The following is a 20,238-nucleotide window of genomic DNA, read 5'->3' as shown; positions in this document are numbered from 1 at the left end:
GAGATATAGAACAGACTATGATAGCAGCACCACAACAGAGAGCGACACCCCAAGTAGCAAAGCGGAACTGCATGGGTTTTGCACGGGAGGCATTGGCTAGTATTAAAGTCAGATATATGATGTGCTGGTGAGTTTGGTCTATAACATTCCCGATAACTACAGTACTACCTCAATCGTTAAATAGTCTTGTTAGTATTTATCCTAAAATACTACAGGTCGAGTATCCCGTATCCGAATTATTCCGAAATACGGACATTCCAGAAAGTGGAAAAAAATTTTTTTTTTGCTAAAAACTCACTGGGGACATTTGTAACAGCACTACTGAGGACATGATATGTAACTGGCACTATATATGTACAAGAAAATAATTGCTTGGCATTCAAATTCAATATCTGAGATAGTACACAAATTTTGTTTCACGTTTTGAAACCTTGTTTTTTGAACAAATAAAATATATTTGTGTGTATTTTATGTGGTAATAAAATATATTTGTGTGTATATTATGTGTTTATACAGCATAAATGCAAGATACTTCAAAATACATCATTGAAATATAAAAATATTCCGAAATACGGAATAATCCGTTATCCAAAATTCTCCTGGTCCCGAGCATTTTGGATACGGGATACTCAACCTGTACTAGCTTTAGCTCTCTCTATGACTAAAATAAGTAATGAGTGAGCTGATGTTGGAAACATTTTATTTAATTGCTATTGCACCCTATCTGCTTCTCCACTGAAGGCTGTCTGAGACTGGTGGAAAAGAGTATTTTTATGCCCACTTTCAGTAGCATAAAACTCCATTGTTAGACAACTTGGTCTGTCTTCTACTGTAACATGACTTTGGAGTTCCTCTGCCATAGTGAAACTCAGCACAGTGCTGGTGTTCCTATTGGGGTGAACTAGCTGCATGCTACAAAACCTTCCCACTAGCCTCTTCCAAAGGCTACTTGACCCACAATGAAAGAGGCCAGGGCAATAAGCGGCCCTTCCAGCTGTTGTACTACATGTTCTAGCATGAAGATAACTCTCCACCAATCTAAAATTGTTGCCGGGCATTAGAACCATAGTACTTGAATTCTTAATCCTTGTATTCTACTTTCATAAGTTGAAAAGATTTTACACTGGGACCAACCTCGCTATCTAACTGAGTCTGGATGGAAATTTGGAGGGCGAGGCATTCTGAGTGTTTTTTTTATTTATTTATTTATTTAGTCTTATTTTACTTTTAAATGGTGTACAGGGACCATTTGATATCATTAAATATTTAAGACATCTAATGTACACCCATTCTAAACTAGTGCTGAATTGAAGGCTTAAGTTATACCCCTTTCACACTAGCAAGTGCTTGCAAGCCTGCTACAAAATTCTCGGGCTGGTGACGTAATCAAGAGGTGGGGCCGGGGCAGCGCTGGAGATGTCAGCATCTCCCAGTGGCACATTTAGAATGCAGTGAACGGGACCCGGGTCACGTCGACCCAGGTTTCCCGTTCACACTGCCCCTGGACCCACGAGCGTTCCGGGTTCAACCCTGGTACTGGAACACTGGACCCAGGACAATCTCTCAGTACCCTTTCACAATGACCAATTTCCCAGGTTGTTCATGTGCAACAACCCGTGCATATTTGTCAGTAAGGAAGGGGTCTAATGGGTATGGCAGTTTTTATACATGCTTTAATTTGTACTTGCAGACTGTTTCTGCTAATTATTGTACAACTTTTGCTGATGACCTGCCACATTACCTGACATCCTGCTCTCTAGTATCCCTGAGACTGCCTAGTGATCTGCCTAGGCAGCTGTACTGCAAGTCTTGAATTTAGTTAACTTTTGACCATCAACCTTTTCCCTTTGGTTTTCATTAGTATTTATACAGTGTTTTGCTTTGGCAGCTGTCTCAAGTGTGAAGTGACTTGTTGGCTTTCAACAGCACAATTTATGCCTCCTTGTTGAGATCACTGTCTGGTAAAAACCATTGGATCTATTGTACTGCACTTTAAATGGAATCAGTGGTAAGCACTAGAGGAAATATACCGGTACTTGTTTCCTAGCACGGCACCCCCGATGTACATCTTATGCAATCGCATCGAATGCAATATAGCGGCATGCGATGCGATACGATTTTTAATTGTACAAGCACCCTAATGGGTGCTTACAATGTTAAATGCACCCCCATTGTCAACGCCACCCCCACTATTAACGCCAACCCGAAGCGTGGCGAGCGCAGCGAGCCCGCGTGGGGCGGCGGTACGCGCCCTTCCGACCTTTTCATACCCCCACCATCCACGTCGTTGTGGAGTTGACTTTAGATAGTGTGGCGAGTGCAGCGAGCCCGAAGCGTGGCGAGCGGACACATATTACTTTACATGTATTCCGCGTCCGCTCGCCATGCTTCGTGCTCGTATTCTGCGTCTCCTCGCGGCGCTCGCTGTGCTCGCCACGTTTCGGGCTCGGTGGCTCGCTGCGCTCGCCACACTATCTGAAATCGACTCTACGACAACGTGGATAGTGGGGTTATGAAAAGGTCGGAGGACGCGTAAAAATCGCATCGCATGCCATTTGCTGGGATGCGATGCTATTCGATATTTCATTGTACAAGCACTCCTGTTCATTTAACGTGAATATCGCATCGCATACCACTAAATACGGTATGTGATGGGCGCCGTGCTAGGAAACAAGTACCAAAATACCTTCTACGTTTGCCTTGAAATCCATGACATTTTAGCCTTATGCACAGGACGTCTCGCAGGAATTAAAAAATGGTCATTGGACTTCAGTCATTGTTACTGACTGCTATGCGTAATATTATACTGCAGGGGAGGTTTTTTTTTTTATTTAAAAAAAATGTTTTGCTCTTTGTGTTTGACTGGGGCAATATTGGTATATTACTGTATCACTGAGAAATTGAGGCAAAATAATAAATATACTCTGATGTCAATGGATTGTTGATGACCTTCTTTTATCAAGTATCATCAAAATGTTTAAAGCTAGTGAAAGGGGCAGACTAGATGGGCCAAATGGTTCTTATCTGCCGTCAAATTCTATGTTTCTATGGATTCAGTATGAAATCCCGGCGGTCGGGATCCCAGCGTTCAAAATCCCGACGCTGGTATCCCGACCGCCGAAATCCCGACAAGGGGGGGACGTAGATCGCCCCCCCCCCCCCCTTGCGGGCTCGCTGCGCTCGCCACGCAGCGGGCCCGGTGCCTCGTACGCTCGGCATGCTAATTTATTCTCCCTCCAGGGGTGTCGTGTACACCCACGGAGGGAGAAAGTGTCGGGATTTCGGCGGTCGGGATTCCAGCGTCGGGATTCTGAACGCCGGGATCCCGACCGCCGGGATTTAAACTGCATCCCGTTTCTATTTAAGAGGGGAATCCAAGTAGATACATGGCTCCACTGTGACTAGTACCTGGGTTATTCCTTGGTGTAAAAGGGGTATTAGTGAGAATTACCCTTTGCGTTAAGCCCCGAGGGAGAACCTTTTCCTTGCAGCCTCAGGAGGTGCAAGTGAAAGTCAGCAAGAAATGTCATTTTCTGGGAATGATCGTGCAAGGAAACACATTTTTGTGGAATGTATGGTTAGCACCAGTTAACTCTGTTTGCTATGCAATGAAAAGGCTTTTTTTTTTTAATAGCACTAGGTGTAAAACCCAGATCTATTCCCTGTATGGCAAACTGCGGGTAACAGGATTCTCCTAAGGGTTTTATCTTGTTTGAGTGAGCTATCATTGTATTTTATACCTTAATTATAAACTTCAGACTTAACACACTTTCTTGTCACAGATTCATATACAGGAAAGTGAAAAAAAAAACATTTTGAAAATGATCAGCAGAAAAGGCTTAGAAAAGTACCGGGATGTTGATGAGGATGCGATCCTAAACAAGCTTACTGATGAGGAAATAAGGGATCTGGAAGGAGAACTGGAAGAATTAGACCCAGATGTATGTATTAATTATGTTGGATGTTTACACTATATTATGTATTGTGTTAAAATAACAGTATAATTACACACCAATTTCTATTTTTAATGAATACATTTAGGGGTAAATTTACTAAACTGCTGTGTTTGCAACTTGACTGATTATGAACGTGATCGGGTCTGTTTTGGGAGGGAGCTAAGCTGCCGTGTTCTAAGCTGCCGTGTTTATTTACTAAGCTGCCGTGTTCTCAGGATTCATGTTAGATAGTGTAGTGACTTTTCTTTGGCTGCTAAGTTTGCCTGCAGCCAAACACCGCCGAACATGAAGCATGCACGGATTAGTGAGATACAATAAAGTTACATTTTTAAATTGAGTGACGGCCCCCATTCTAAGCATAACCAGCCCCAGGCTCTTCGAGCCGGCACTGGTTTAAAAAATACAGGGAAAAATTGATGTAGGGTTCCCCATATTCAAAGAACCAGTATCACGGTCTTGAGTCATTCCTGGTTTCTGAAAATACATGGAAAAAGGACGTAGTGTCCCCCGTATTTTTAAAACCGGCACCGGGCCTCACTAGTCAGTAAAGTAGTGCCACAGCCATGAGGCACGTTTATATTGCTTCAGCCGTGGCCCTATGGTGCCCTGGAGAGGGAGATCCTTTTTTTGGAGGAATCCCCACACCCATAAAACGCTGGACATTCCTCTGCCCCATCTTCCCCTGGCCCTCCCTCCCTGCAATGATGGCCCATGAGTGTGTAACTCGTCGAAGCCGTTCAGTATCGGGGATTTCACGTGCGACAATCGGTGCTGGGGCCGAATTTGGATCGCTACCAGCAATCCTGAATCGGCCCCAAAGTCTCAAATGTGCAAGTGGAAAAATAAAGAGACTGTATCTGATTCCGAATCAGACCCTTAGGGGCAGGAGCTGGCTGGCAACTTTTATCCTAGGGGGCAAGTACAGAGCACCGGCCCGAAAAAAGGGGTGTGGTCACTCAAAAGGGGGCATGCAATTAAGCTGACTGGGTGGTGAGGTGACAGAGGGGTGAGAGGAGGTTAGGTGACCAGGGGTGAGGTTCCCAAGGGTTAGAGCAGTGGTTCTTAACCTCGGTCCTCAGGACCCCCCAACATTTCACGTTTTCCAGGTCCCCACACAGAATCACAAGTGAAGTAATTATCTCCACCTGTGGATCTTTTAAAATGTGTCAGTGAATAATGAGTGCACCTGTGCACCTGCAGTGTGACCTGGAAAACGTGAACTGTTGGGGGGTCCTGAGGACCAAGGTTGGGAAACACTGGGTTAGAGGGTGAATTGCTGGGGGGGCGAAGGGGTGAGTTGATGTGGGTGAGGTGACAGAAGGCGACAACAGAGAAGGTGAGGTGACAGGAGAGGTGCTGTGGAGGAGAAGGGGGGTTGATAGGGGGCAAGAGGAAAGAGAAGTCGGTAGAGAGGTGAGACAAATCTCACCAGCATTAGCCCCAGTGCCAACTGCTGCTCGGCTCCTGCTACCCGGCTGCTGTTAGGCAGCTGCTTCCTGGCCCAGTGGCATAACTATGAATTTTCCACCCCCCCTGCAAAAAAAATATTCTGCGTGACCCCTCCACCCATGGGATTTGGTGAAATAAACAGGGTTTTTCTAGGCGGTTTCTAGGTGGGGGGAGGGGGGGGGGGCGGAGCACTTAAGTAACAAACCCTCTTCCCTTAATCTGGTTCTGTGGGTACCTACGTGTGGCTTGGCCCCTGCTCCCAGTGCGGCTCTTCACAGAAGGACTCCGCGTCTCTGCTGCAGCAGGCAGTGGCGAGGAGGCAGAGAAGGATGTCACTTCAGCTCCGGCGCTTACTACGCTGGGTCATCAGGAGAGTGACAGGGGCAGGCTGCGGGTGTAGCTTCTGGGGAAGGAGGAGGGCTCAGGAACCGCCGCAGACAGAGCCTGGGAATTGATGAACGACTGTGCTGCTTAAGCAGCCAGGCTGCACCCGACCCGCTTCACCCCTCAGCAGAATCCCAACGCTCCCGGCCGCTTCTTATCACTCTCTCACTGCCGCTTGTCAGCAATTTGCTCCCGGCTGCCTGACAGCTTCTGTACAGTGGTAGGACACACTGGACCACCAGGGCCCTTCTAGACTTATAAAGTGGTCCAAAAGTCTAGGTAACCGAGTGGCCTGGGGGGCACATGGCACCCTGCCCCCCGGCCCAGCCCGACACTGCTTAGGGGGGTATTCAATCCTAAAGCTGTGACCCTGGGCCGTTTTTGTTTTGCTCGACCGCGAATCGCCAGGTGGGATTCAATGTCCTGTCTGCCGGTCGGTGAAAAGGGGGTGTGTCCGCATAAACAGCCGTGGATTGTTGAGATGTTGCCGTGATCGCGACAATTCGCGGCTGATCCCGGCAAAACGGGCCTGACAGCTTGTAAAGTCAGGCCCGTTCTGTTGAGCTGCCTCTTCAATGCTGTCGGTCAAGACACCAATGAATAGACGCCCTCCGCTATTTCCCCTGTTGGAAATAGCGGCAGGGATTGAATACCCACTTATATCTAGTCACAGTATATTTCTTATAAAATTATTTTCATTTAGGGCAAGCTTATTTTACTGCTGCCTACCACATAGCATGCTTGTTTATGATTATTACAAATCTGACAAAAAAATAATATAATCTATTCTTTCATTGTAGAATCAGTTATTACCTGCTGGTTTAAGACAAAGGAATCAAACAAATAAAACGCCCACAGGGCCTTTCCAGCGAGAATCCCTCCTTGGCCATTTAGAAAAGCAAGCTAAGGAAATGAAAGACCTGGACGATCTTGTGCCTTTTACTGGAGAAAAAAGAGGTATGTGTCTCTATCAGGAGCAATGGTGGCATTTTGATCAAGATAAAATCATTGTTTCTTTTCTGATCATTCCCTTCTGGGAAATCACGGGGAGGAGGTACAGGGGGCAAGTGCTGCATAGTGATATCATTTGCATATTACAGCCCCATCCTAAGTGCAAAATGTGTCACTATTCAGTGGGGAAGGAACAATGATGAAGTGGTTAACCATGAATCACATCACCCTGCCCCAGCTTCATTAGGGTTATGGACATTCTTGGAGAGCAGGTACTGTAATGCTGCTTTCAGACCGCATAACTGGCTTTGACCCTGTATTTGGAAACGTTTCCAAAAACGGGTCTGCCAGATAAAACCCCTTTCACACCGCAGCACTTAAACGGTATATTACCGTTTAAGTGCCGATTTTTTGACACTGGCAGACCCGTTTTTGGAAACTTTCCAAATACAGGGTCAAAGCCAGTGCAGCCTTCAGCCCTCCCCTCCGTGCAGCTCCCCCCCCCCCCTCGCGTGTCGACCGAGAGCATGTCGACGCCCCCCCGCGCATGTCGACGCCCCCCGCGCATGTCGACGACCCCCGCGCGTGTCGGCGCCCCCCCCACCCCACCCCGCGTGTCGGCGCCCCCCCCCGTGTCGACTTACCCTGTGCCGGTACCTCCGTTGTGGACTGCAGCTCAGTATGCTCGGAAAGCACTTATGAAAAAAGTGTCTTCCAGAAAATGGCTGCCCCATAGGAAACCCTGTTTAAAAAAACTGTCTTCCGTATGGGGGGCAGCCATTTTCTGAAAGACACTTTTTTCATAAGTGCTTTCCGAGCATACTGAGCTGCAGTGCCGGGAACCACAACGGAGATACCGGCACGGGGTAAGTCGACACGGGGGGGGCGCCGACACGCGCGCGGGGGGGGGGGGGGTTCGACACGCGGGGGGGCCGTCGACACGCGCGGGGGCGTCGACACGCGCGTGGGGGGTGTCGACACGCGCGGGGGGGGCTCCAGTGCTGTGAATACTTAATGAGCGCTCATTAAGTATTCACTGTGCTGAATTTAGGACCCAGCTCATTGGCTGGGTCCTAAATACCGTTTCTGAGCCGATTTTTGCGCTAAAATACCGGTTCAGAAACGGGTAGGACCCTGCATTTTAACCGGTTAGAAAAAACGGCATTTTCTAACCGGTTAAGTGGGATTGGACCTTTCAGACCGCACACATTACCGTTTTAAAACGGTAAAAAAACGGCAATTTACCGTTTTAAAAGTGCGGTCTGAAAGGGGCATTAGTGTATTTTAAACAGTTAATGGTCAAGCAAGGTCATTCTATGTACAAGATTTATTTATCTGTTGTTAAACGGGGCAAGTCTCTCCTGCACCTGTTTAATCTTTTCAGGAGTAACAAATGAATGAAATGTAGGAGGATAGATTAGTCCAATGAGTGGATGCTATATTCATCCCTGGTGAATGGAGGTTATTTTTGGCCCTGGTGAGTGCTTTTTATTTAAATCAAAATGGGTTGTCCTTTTGTTCCCTTGTCTGGCTATCATTCTTCCTTAGGGACAGGACATAAATAGACACAGTGTAACATTCTTTTCTTCATACTATGTTAGTCCTGCTTGCTATCTCACATCCAGGAGGATCACACAATTCTCATATGATATACCACCTTTATCTTGCATGCAAATGCACTTCAAAGGATTATTCGCATTTCAAAGACTTTATCTTTTTGCCTGCTACTTCTACTGTATGTCTGATGACATTTTAAAATTCTTTGCGAATTTAGTTTTCTTGTTGTTATACAACTGATAACAGAGAGGGTGTTGCCTTTTAAAGATGGCAATTTATCTGATGCTTGAAAATTGTATGAGATTTCCCTAGAACTCCCCGGTAGCTTCCCGGGATACCTGCGTTTCAGATTTTGAATTTATGGGCTTATTTCACATAAGATTTTATCTACCTGTGACAAATCGTATGCAATTTATCTGCATAGACTTGTACTGTACAATTTATCTGATGGGTGTTATGGGGATGGCCTAAATAGGGCTATTTAAAGAGAGGCTAGTAGCTACTCTACCTATAGGGCCAATTCAGTCCTTAGAAAAAGTCACAGTCCAACCGATTATCGGTCAGCTGTCCGTGAGAACACAGCCAGCAAAACACAAGCATTGCCCGGGCGTTGGGAGGGAGGGCCATTGATGTCAGGGCCATCACAGCTCTGTAAATATGGGGGTTATTTTGGTTTACTCTTTCTGACAAATTCCTTCTTAGATGGACAAAACCATGTGCACTGCAGGGGGGCAGATGTAACATGTGCAGAGAGAATTAGATTTGGGTGAGTTATTTTGTTTCTGTGCAGGGTAAAAAAAATGGCTGCTTAATTTTTACACTGCAATATAGATCTCACTTTGAAGTAAAACCCCCACCCAAATCTAATTCTCTCTGCACAAGTAACATCTTCCCCACCTGCAGTGCACATAGGGCCTTATTTTGGTTCATTCTTTCTGACAAAATCCTTCTTAGATGGGCAAAACCATGTGCACTGCGGGTGGGGCAGATGTAACATGTGCAGAGAGAATTAGATTTGGGTGGGGTTTTACTTCAAAGTGAGATCTATATTGCAGTGTAAAAATAAAGCAGTCAGTATTTTCCCTGCACAGAAACAAAATAACTCACCCAAATCTAATTCTCTCTGCACATGTTACATCTGCCCCCCCTGCAGTGCACATGGTTTTGTCCATCTAAGAAGGAATTTGTCAGAAAGAGAGAACCAAAATAACCCTCTAGTAACCTGGAGAATACAGCAGCTTAGTAAATGTGCTGTATTCTCTATTTGTATTTTTGTCCGATCCCGGTTGTATCCATTCGCACACAGGATCAGCTGTAATCGTCCTTTTTAATAAATCTCTGCCAAAATGCTGAATTCGGCTGGTAATTCAGCAAAAAATATGACTTAAAATACTCCTCATTTTCCAAGAGTATTTGGCTGAAGCCTGCATGGATCAGTCAGATTCATGCAGGCTTCTCTGTGTAATAAAATAGAAAAATTAATAATTCATTAAAAAAAAAAACATTGTGTGGGTCCCCACTCCTAAGTACAACCATCCCGGGACTTATTGAGCTGGTCCTGGTTACAGACCTACAGGGGGGCTGGGGTCTCCCTGTATTTCTATAACCAGCACCAGGCTCTTGGCCTGCTCTTGGTTCCCCAAATATGGGACAAAAGGAGAAGGGTTCCCCTGTATTTCAGAAACCAGCGCCGTGCTCTAACAGCCAGCGGTGTCATGCCACAGCTGGGGGGACACTTTTTACATAAGGTCCCCCATCCAAAATATGAGCACCCTGTCTGGTCAGCCTGGGCCAGGTCCCTAGGTGAAGATGAGTGTGTGTGTGTGTCCCCCCAATAAAGGGGTCCCCCCCTCCAGGTGAAGCCTGTGGCTGTCCCCGCCACCCATGGGCTGTGGGTGGTAGGCTGTTGTAATTGTAATAAAAATAATAAAGCATTGGTGGACAGTGGAAGCAGCAGCCTTGTGAGGATTTTCTCATGTCCGAGGCTGCTGCCACCGACAGTCGGGATCAGAGCTGGCCCTAGCCTAAATGACGCCCTAGGCAAGATTTTGGCTGGTGCCCCCTAGCACCGCCACTAGTTCCGCCTCTGACCCTGCTCCCCTTTCCCAGCACCATCAACCCTCATCATAGCAGTCATCATTTTAACCACCTCCATGGCCACACTGCAACCCAGCACAAAGCAGTGTGTGCTGGGCAGAGGAAAAGAGCTGCAGCTGCTGCTGTCACTTAAGGGGAGAGGGCCCGGGGCCCCCACTGGGCCCTCCCATCAGACTTTGGCCTGGGTAATTTGTACCCCCTACCCCTTTCTCTCGGCACCCCTGATAATACCACACAGTAATGCCCCTCTGCCTCTGCTTGGATACAGATGTTTCCTCATACATCTTGTCTCAATAGGCCATGCAGCTCCTGGCCAGTTCTGCTAAAGTTGGGTGCCTTTTTTGCTGAAAATTCGTCTTATTTGCATTGTTATGACCAGCACACACAAGGAGCTTCAGATGATTAAAATGATATGTGGCATGCTTATTTTTGTGTGCGACTGTGGCTGTACCTGCATACAGAATGCTATGTTACAGTGATTTCCATGAATATACTATTTCATATGCAGATACATATGCAGATACAGCCTCACTCATACACAGAATATAGGCATGCTGCATATCATTTTAATCAGCATAAGTTGCTGATGCCCTAGGTAATTGCCTAGTTTGCCTATGCCTAAGGCCGGCCCTGGTCGGGATCCCGACAGGCATTTACCCGATGTCGGGATCCCGACTTTCAAAACACCGACAGCCGGGTTTCCGTCAGCCACCTGCTATTTTCCCTCGTGGGGGTCCACGACCCCCATAGAGGGAGAAGAGAATAGGTGGCGAGCGTAGCCAGCCACCATGCCCGCAAGGGGCTTAGTTGTGCTCACCATGCTGTCTGAGTCTGGATTGTCAGGCTAATGACTGTCGGGATCTCAACTGTCGGACCCCTGTACCACACCCTTGGGTGGGAGGTGGGGCCACTGAGCAGGTATGAAGGAGAGGAGGCAGCGATGGCAGGAGAATTTGCAGCACCGGCATCTTACACGACCAGCTGCGAGGCATCTGATGACCAGCGACCGATTTCTCTGGTGGCAGGTGTGACCTAGAAGCTGTTATGCAATGCGCAAGGGGACGCACAGTACATTGCACCTCTTGTCATGTACTGTACATGCAATCTAGGCACTGTACATGCAATTTATCACTGAAATCACATGTAAATTGGCCAAATTGCATGTAAATCGTCCTAGTGTATGGGGGCCTTTAAGACACCCTTACACTAGGGTGATTTACATGCAATTTGGGCAATTGACATTCAATTTCAGCAATAAGGGTGCAGACCGCGGATGTAATGCGGGGGTTTGTGGTGTATGTAATGTAAGGGGGGGGGGCGGCGTTGTATGTAATGCAGGGGGGGTGGCGGCCGTGGATGTAATGTGTGACAGACGCTGCGGGCAGTAACACTGCAGACCGGGCGGAGCCGTGAGCCGACACTCAGGAGCTCCACAAAGCACCATGGGAGGAGCTTTGCGCGGCTGGCCTTCTGCAGCAGCTCGACCGCCGCCATTTTGGACTAGGGCAAAATGCTGTCCCCGCCACCCATGGGCTGTGGGTGGTAGGCTGTTGTAATTGTAATAAAAATAATAAAGCATTGGTGGACAGTGGAAGCAGCAGCCTTGTGAGGATTTTCTCATGTCCGAGGCTGCTGCCACCGACAGTCGGGATCAGAGCTGGCCCTAGCCTAAATGACGCCCTAGGCAAGATTTTGGCTGGTGCCCCCTAGCACCGCCACTAGTTCCGCCTCTGACCCTGCTCCCCTTTCCCAGCACCATCAACCCTTATCATAGCAGTCATCATTTTAACCACCTCCATGGCCACACTGCAACCCAGCACAAAGCAGTGTGTGCTGGGCAGAGGAAAAGAGCTGCAGCTGCTGCTGTCACTTAAGGGGAGAGGGCCCGGGGCCCCCACTGGGCCCTCCCATCAGACTTTGGCCTGGGTAATTTGTACCCCCTACCCCTTTCTCTCGGCACCCCTGATAATACCACACAGTAATGCCCCTCTGCCTTTGCTTGGATACAGATGTTTCCTCATACATCTTGTCTCAATAGGCCATGCAGCTCCTGGCCAGTTCTGCTAAAGTTGGGTGCCTTTTTTGCTGAAAATTCGTCTTATTTGCATTGTTATGACCAGCACACACAAGGAGCTTCAGATGATTAAAATGATATGTGGCATGCTTATTTTTGTGTGCGACTGTGGCTGTACCTGCATACAGAATGCTATGTTACAGTGATTTCCATGAATATACTATTTCATATGCAGATACATATGCAGATACAGCCTCACTCATACACAGAATATAGGCATGCTGCATATCATTTTAATCAGCATAAGTTGCTGATGCCCTAGGTAATTGCCTAGTTTGCCTATGCCTAAGGCCGGCCCTGGTCGGGATCCCGACAGGCATTTACCCGATGTCGGGATCCCGACTTTCAAAACACCGACAGCCGGGTTTCCGTCAGCCACCTGCTATTTTCCCTCGTGGGGGTCCACGACCCCCATAGAGGGAGAAGAGAATAGGTGGCGAGCGTAGCCAGCCACCATGCCCGCAAGGGGCTTAGTTGTGCTCACCATGCTGTCTGAGTCTGGATTGTCAGGCTAATGACTGTCGGGATCTCAACTGTCGGACCCCTGTACCACACCCTTGGGTGGGAGGTGGGGCCACTGAGCAGGTATGAAGGAGAGGAGGCAGCGATGGCAGGAGAATTTGCAGCACCGGCATCTTACACGACCAGCTGCGAGGCATCTGATGACCAGCGACCGATTTCTCTGGTGGCAGGTGTGACCTAGAAGCTGTTATGCAATGCGCAAGGGGACGCACAGTACATTGCACCTCTTGTCATGTACTGTACATGCAATCTAGGCACTGTACATGCAATTTATCACTGAAATCACATGTAAATTGGCCAAATTGCATGTAAATCGTCCTAGTGTATGGGGGCCTTTAAGACACCCTTACACTAGGGTGATTTACATGCAATTTGGGCAATTGACATTCAATTTCAGCAATAAGGGTGCAGACCGCGGATGTAATGCGGGGGTTTGTGGTGTATGTAATGTAAGGGGGGGGGGCGGCGTTGTATGTAATGCAGGGGGGGTGGCGGCCGTGGATGTAATGTGTGACAGACGCTGCGGGCAGTAACACTGCAGACCGGGCGGAGCCGTGAGCCGACACTCAGGAGCTCCACAAAGCACCATGGGAGGAGCTTTGCGCGGCTGGCCTTCTGCAGCAGCTCGACCGCCGCCATTTTGGACTAGGGCAAAATGCTGTCCCCGCCACCCATGGGCTGTGGGTGGTAGGCTGTTGTAATTGTAATAAAAATAATAAAGCATTGGTGGACAGTGGAAGCAGCAGCCTTGTGAGGATTTTCTCATGTCCGAGGCTGCTGCCACCGACAGTCGGGATCAGAGCTGGCCCTAGCCTAAATGACGCCCTAGGCAAGATTTTGGCTGGTGCCCCCTAGCACCGCCACTAGTTCCGCCTCTGACCCTGCTCCCCTTTCCCAGCACCATCAACCCTTATCATAGCAGTCATCATTTTAACCACCTCCATGGCCACACTGCAACCCAGCACAAAGCAGTGTGTGCTGGGCAGAGGAAAAGAGCTGCAGCTGCTGCTGTCACTTAAGGGGAGAGGGCCCGGGGCCCCCACTGGGCCCTCCCATCAGACTTTGGCCTGGGTAATTTGTACCCCCTACCCCTTTCTCTCGGCACCCCTGATAATACCACACAGTAATGCCCCTCTGCCTTTGCTTGGATACAGATGTTTCCTCATACATCTTGTCTCAATAGGCCATGCAGCTCCTGGCCAGTTCTGCTAAAGTTGGGTGCCTTTTTTGCTGAAAATTCGTCTTATTTGCATTGTTATGACCAGCACACACAAGGAGCTTCAGATGATTAAAATGATATGTGGCATGCTTATTTTTGTGTGTGACTGTGGCTGTACCTGCATACAGAATGCTATGTTACAGTGATTTCCATGAATATACTATTTCATATGCAGATACATATGCAGATACAGCCTCACTCACACACAGAATATAGGCATGCTGCATATCATTTTAATCAGCATAAGTTGCTGATGCCCTAGGTAATTGCCTAGTTTGCCTATGCCTAAGGCCGGCCCTGGTCGGGATCCCGACAGGCATTTACCCGATGTCGGGATCCCGACTTTCAAAACACCGACAGCCGGGTTTCCGTCAGCCACCTGCTATTTTCCCTCGTGGGGGTCCACGACCCCCATAGAGGGAGAAGAGAATAGGTGGCGAGCGTAGCCAGCCACCATGCCCGCAAGGGGCTTAGTTGTGCTCACCATGCTGTCTGAGTCTGGATTGTTAGGCTAATGACTGTCGGGATCTCAACTGTCGGACCCCTGTACCACACCCTTGGGTGGGAGGTGGGGCCACTGAGCAGGTATGAAGGAGAGGAGGCAGCGATGGCTGGAGAATTTGCAGCACCGGCATCTTACATGACCAGCTGCGAGGCATCTGATGACCGGCGACCGATTTCTCTGGTGGCAGGTGTGACCTAGGAGCTGTTATGCAATGCGCAAGGGGACGCACAGTACATTGCACCTCTTGTCATGTACTGTACATGCAATCTAGGCACTGTACATGCAATTTATCACTGAAATCACATGTAAATTGGCCAAATTGCATGTAAATCGTCCTAGTGTATGGGGGCCTTTAAGACACCCTTACACTAGGGTGATTTACATGCAATTTGGGCAATTGACATGCAATTTCAGCAATAAGGGTGCAGACCGCGGATGTAATGCGGGGGTTTGTGGTGTATGTAATGTAAGGGGGGGGGGGGGCGGCGTTGTATGTAATGCAGGGGGGGTGGCGGCCGTGGATGTAATGTGTGACAGACGCTGCGGGCAGTAACACTGCAGACCGGGCAGAGCCGTGAGCCGACACTCAGGAGCTCCACAAAGCACCATGGGAGGAGCTTTGCGCGGCTGGCCTTCTGCAGCAGCCCGACCGCCGCCATTTTGGACTAGGGCAAAATGCTGGAGCCGCGGCCGCTAACCGCTAAGACTGCGGTCATGCTGTCCGTGGCCCAGCCAGGGAGGGAGAGTGGCTTAGCCAGCCCAATTCTAATGTTTTATGGTCCGGCCCACCGGGAAATGTCCCGGTTTCCTGGTCGGCCAATCCGCCCCTGGTCCCTAGAGCTGATGGGGATATGTAACCCTCTGAACTGTAGAGGTGCCAGTCATCACCTTTCTGCTCAGTTGTACTATTTGTTGGATGTTAGTTATTAATAAACATACTTTGTCTGGAAGGGAAGCGGTCATCTATTAGAATGAACTTAGGTCTACAGTCATTAGGTCGACCCCACTAGGTCGACTGGCAGGAAGGTCTACCTGACTTAAGGTCGACATGGGCCAAGGTCGACATGACTTAAGGTCGAATTTGCATAAAGGTCGACATGAGGAAGGTCGACTGGTCATAAGGTCGACATGGGGTTTTTCACTGTTTTTTGAGCCGACGTGCCGACAGGCGGTATTTCATGCCCTACCATCCACTAGGGCGTGGAGGAGGTTATTAAAGCTGTGGCGAGCGAAGCGAGCCACCGTGCCCGATGCATCGTGAGCGATGCGAGGGTCCGATTCTCATTGCCAACTGTGTCCATGTCGACTGTGTCGACATTCGGATAAAAAAAACGTGAAAAACCCATGTCGACCTTATGACCAGTCGACCTTCCTCATGTCGACCTTTATGCAAATTCGACCTTAAGTCATGTCGACCTTGGCCCATGTCGACCTTAAATCAGGTCGACCTTCCAGCCAGTCGACCTAATGGGGTCGACCTAATGACTGTAGACCTAAGTTCATTCTGACAGATGTACAGATTCCGTCTGGAATTGCACTCTAAAAATAAAATAAAATATATGAAAAAAGTTTTTTTTACCAAACTGTAATTTTAAAATGACTTTTGATGTTTATGATGTTATTGTAAGGAAAGCCATGGATTCCCAAACTGAAGCCAGTGGATCCTGTTTTAGAAAATGTCACTTTGGAACCAGAACTGGAGGAAGCTTTGGCCAACGCCTCTGACGCTGAGTTATGTGATATTGCAGGTGAGTGGGACTTTATCAGTGTAGTGCCTGATGAACAGATACTATAGAAGAAAGGAACATTCATATATCTAATAATAGTTATTTCATCTACTGTGTATATCTATTATGTTTATTGTTTTATATTGATTGCATTATAAGTTTTGGTTCTGATCCCTAAAAATAAAACAAACCAACCAAACCAATGTGTGTGTGTATATATATATGTATATATATATGTATGTATGTGTATATATATATATATATATATATATATATATATTAGTTCAATGTGGTTATGTTAAGGTCATCCTATTCAAGACCTCAGAAAGAACTCTGAACAAGTTAGCAGTTAAGTAGCACAGCGCTGGGAATTATATATACATTTTATATTGGCCATATACCAATTGCGGATAATATATAAAAAAAAAAACCCACCAATTTAATATGTTAAAAAAATTACAATTTAAAAGACCAAAACTGCTCTGTCCCTTTCTATCAGCATATACTTTTAAAGCAGGATATAAAACCAATTGTAATCTATTTGCAACAAAGCAATACCCACCATTATCATTAATAGCAAAGCCAGCACTCCATGTAAATGTGCTCCCCATATCAATCTGTCAGTGGGTAATGGTTAACATTTACCAGGACGTCAAGCTGGCATCCAGGTAGCTGAGGCAAAGGTATACGATCATTAGGCAGACCCTATTAAGGTTGACATGCATTGGGTCCACCATTGAAGGTCGGCAGGCCTTAAGTCGACACCTGAAATAGGTTGACTGGGTTGGAAGGTCTACACAAGCATTAGTAAAGATTTTTTTAAAAACTCTCCTGTAGCGCCACCTGTGGTATTCAGCTACAATGACACAAAATAAACCTTTCACCAAAGCTTGAGAATGCAAATAGAAAAAAGTCACACTGAGCGATGCCACACAACAGATTGGGGTTTCCTTACATGAAGTATCCTCTGTTTTATATAGAAGATTCCAAACTTCACATAGTTAATCTGAAAATTAAAAAATGAGAGCCATAGTGCAGATGGTAAAGCCGCCTTAAATGTTTAAAGCAAAGTGATCCACTCACATATTTTGTGGTATATTTGATAGCATGAAATGGACACTGAGGTCCTGCAAGGATCACTCTCGTTACACAGATGATTTTGCTTCCGTTCTCCTATAACTCAAAAGACATGCAATAGTGCAACACTGTATACTTAGAAGACAACATTTTATTACAGGTGTACACTCACATAAAAACGGTAAAAAACAGCATATGACACCACACAGTGGGTGTGGAGACACGAAACTGGAGATAGGTGATAGCCCAGGGTAATACTTGCTGACAGCTTGGTATGGGGTGCCGGCTCCTCCAAAAGGCTGATAGATGGTAAAACAGCAAGAATTATTCCAGGTTCTCCAGGGAATCCTGTGAGGTGGTATTCTAAGAAGCATTCTCATATGCTGTTTTTTACCGTTTTTATGTGAGTGTACACCTGTAATAAAATGTTGTCTTCTAAGTATACAGTGTTGCACTATTGCATGTCTTTTGAGTTATAGGAGAACTGAAGGAAAATCATCTGTGTAACGAGAGTGATCCTTGCAGGACCTCAGTGTCCATTTCATGCTATCAAATATACCACAAAATATGTGAGTGGATCACTTTGCTTTAAACATTTAAGGTGTCTTTACCATCTGCACTATGGCTCTCATTTTTTAATTTTCAGATTAACTATGTGAAGTTTGGAATCTTCTATATAAACAGGGGATGTAAGGAAAACCCGATTTATTGTGTGGCATCGCTCAGTGTGACTCAAACTTTTTTCTATTAGGTCAACAATGGCAAGGTCAAAAGGCCGACATGAGCTTTTCACGTCGCACAGTATTAATAGTGTGTGTGTTTTTATGTAACCAGTTTTAGACTAATCGTGCAAATTAATTTATCTTCATATTTTCATTGTATCTATTTTTTCAGTCTACATCTTGGCATCATCTATTTCTTAGAAGCCTGAAAGGGAGTGTAAGACAATGCTTCCAGTGCACCATGTTTATGTTCTGTGTTATGTACTTTTCCAAAAATAAGATCACAGCGCTGTCTCTGGTTTTTGTTGCTAAGTTAGAATAATATTGGCCTTGCTGATTTCTCTTATTGCATTGCTGTGCTCTATATATATCCTGTATATAGCTATATTGCAATTGTCACACTGTCTCTGTACATGAAAATTCCAGTCTTCTTAGAAGAGATAATAGAGAAACACTTTACAGGCTCTCCTAAGCTGTTAGGAATGACAAGGGCAAAATGTAACACTTTAGAGCACCCTTAAACCTTGTTCTCAATTGATGTTGTTATATTCATTTTAAATAGCTACCCTCTTCAACATGCCATATATTGTAATCATTTTCGTTGAGTAATAATACTTATAATAAAAATGGTTATTATAAATATTATTAATAACCTATTTATATCGGGATAAGGTCGAATGGTCGACCATAAATTGGTCGACAGTCATTAGGTCGACACCGGAAGCATGACAGGGGTCTAGGTCGACATGGCTCTAGGTCGACAAGGGACTAGGTCGACATGGGTCTAGGTCAACACATGCCTTAGGTCGACATGGGTTAGACCGAAGTCAAAAGGTAGACATGGGTTTTTCGACACTTTTTTTGACCCGACATGTGCTGACAGGTGGTATTTCATGCCCTACCATCCACTAGGGCGTGGAGGGAGAATAAAATAGTGTGCTCGGAGCATTGCTAGTGGATGTGGTACACTTAAAATTGTGTCCATGTCAACTGTGTAGACATTAGGGTAAAAAAACAGTAAAACCCATATCGACCATTTGACTGTCTATCTAACCCATGTTGACCTAATGCTTGTGTCGACCTAGACCCATGTCAACCTAGTCCCTTGTAGACCTAGATCCCTGTCAACCATGACCCATGTCGACCTAGACCTATGTCGACATTCCTGTATGTCGACCTAATGTTGTCAACTTTTGGTCGACCAAACGATCCTATTCCTTTATCTCACCCTAGAATGCTGTGCACTGCTTTATAGTTTTGAGCAGTTCAGAAAATGGATGGGTAACGTGAACCCTCCAGCTGCTGTAGAACTACAGCTTCCGGCATGCGCTGCTGATGCATGTAAAAACTGTGGTAGGGCATGTTGGGATGTGTAGCTCCACAGCCACAGGAGTGCCACAGGTTGCCTAACCCACAATGCTGCATCTTACCGACTGAAGGAGATTTAGTGTTATTTTTGTTTATTTTAACAAGAAAACAGAACAAGACAACATACCACCGCAAACCTCCAATGTGTACTAGTCTAAAGGTGCCCATACACTGTGTGTTTTGCGGGTGCAATGCGATGCGTGCTCCTGCGCACATCCCATTGTACAGTTCAAAAAGTATGTGCTGCACATACTTTTTGAACTAGATCCCACTCGTAGAACACGCAAATCGCATGAAATTTGTTTGCAATGCGATCTAGACCAAAAATGCATACAATGATCACACCGTGTATGGGCACCTTAACTTTTGAAACAATATGGGCAATATACATACATCACATCATCAGCGATGTATTACATCCCACAACTTATCTGGCACAGTGTTAATAACACCAGTATGTACCTAAAGATGTGATAAAAAATTAAAAGGACAGTGTGATCACAGGGTTTCCAAGTTTATGATCAGTGAGTCCTGTGCATGTCTAGAGTGCTGCATGTGCCTCAGGGAACACTAGGAGGGATCAGATTGGATCCCTCCTAGATGCAAATACATACCCTCCAACGGTACTGA

At 46.5% G+C, this 20,238-nt stretch overlaps 1 protein-coding gene across 3 annotated transcripts in view; it reads left to right on the top strand.

Moving 5' to 3' along the window:
- The window catches only part of TMOD1 (tropomodulin 1), a 75,289-nt gene that overhangs the window by 11,327 nt on the left and 43,724 nt on the right, over nt 1–20,238 (top strand). For all 3 annotated transcript variants that reach the window (XM_083183667.1, XM_083183660.1, XM_083183676.1), the window contains exons 2-4: nt 3,783–3,941; nt 6,590–6,746; nt 16,343–16,462. In XM_083183667.1, the coding sequence (XP_083039793.1) occupies nt 3,822–3,941; nt 6,590–6,746; nt 16,343–16,462 (397 nt within the window). In that variant the 5' untranslated portion in view covers nt 3,783–3,821. The remainder of the gene's footprint in view (nt 1–3,782; nt 3,942–6,589; nt 6,747–16,342; nt 16,463–20,238) is intronic.

This window comes from Crinia signifera, chromosome 1 (genome assembly GCF_055691185.1).
Source record: "Crinia signifera chromosome 1, ASM5569118v1, whole genome shotgun sequence".
Lineage (NCBI taxonomy): Eukaryota > Metazoa > Chordata > Amphibia > Anura > Myobatrachidae > Crinia > Crinia signifera.
The sequence above is the reverse complement of the archived record's forward strand: the minus strand, read 5'-3'. Positions and strand labels throughout refer to the sequence as shown.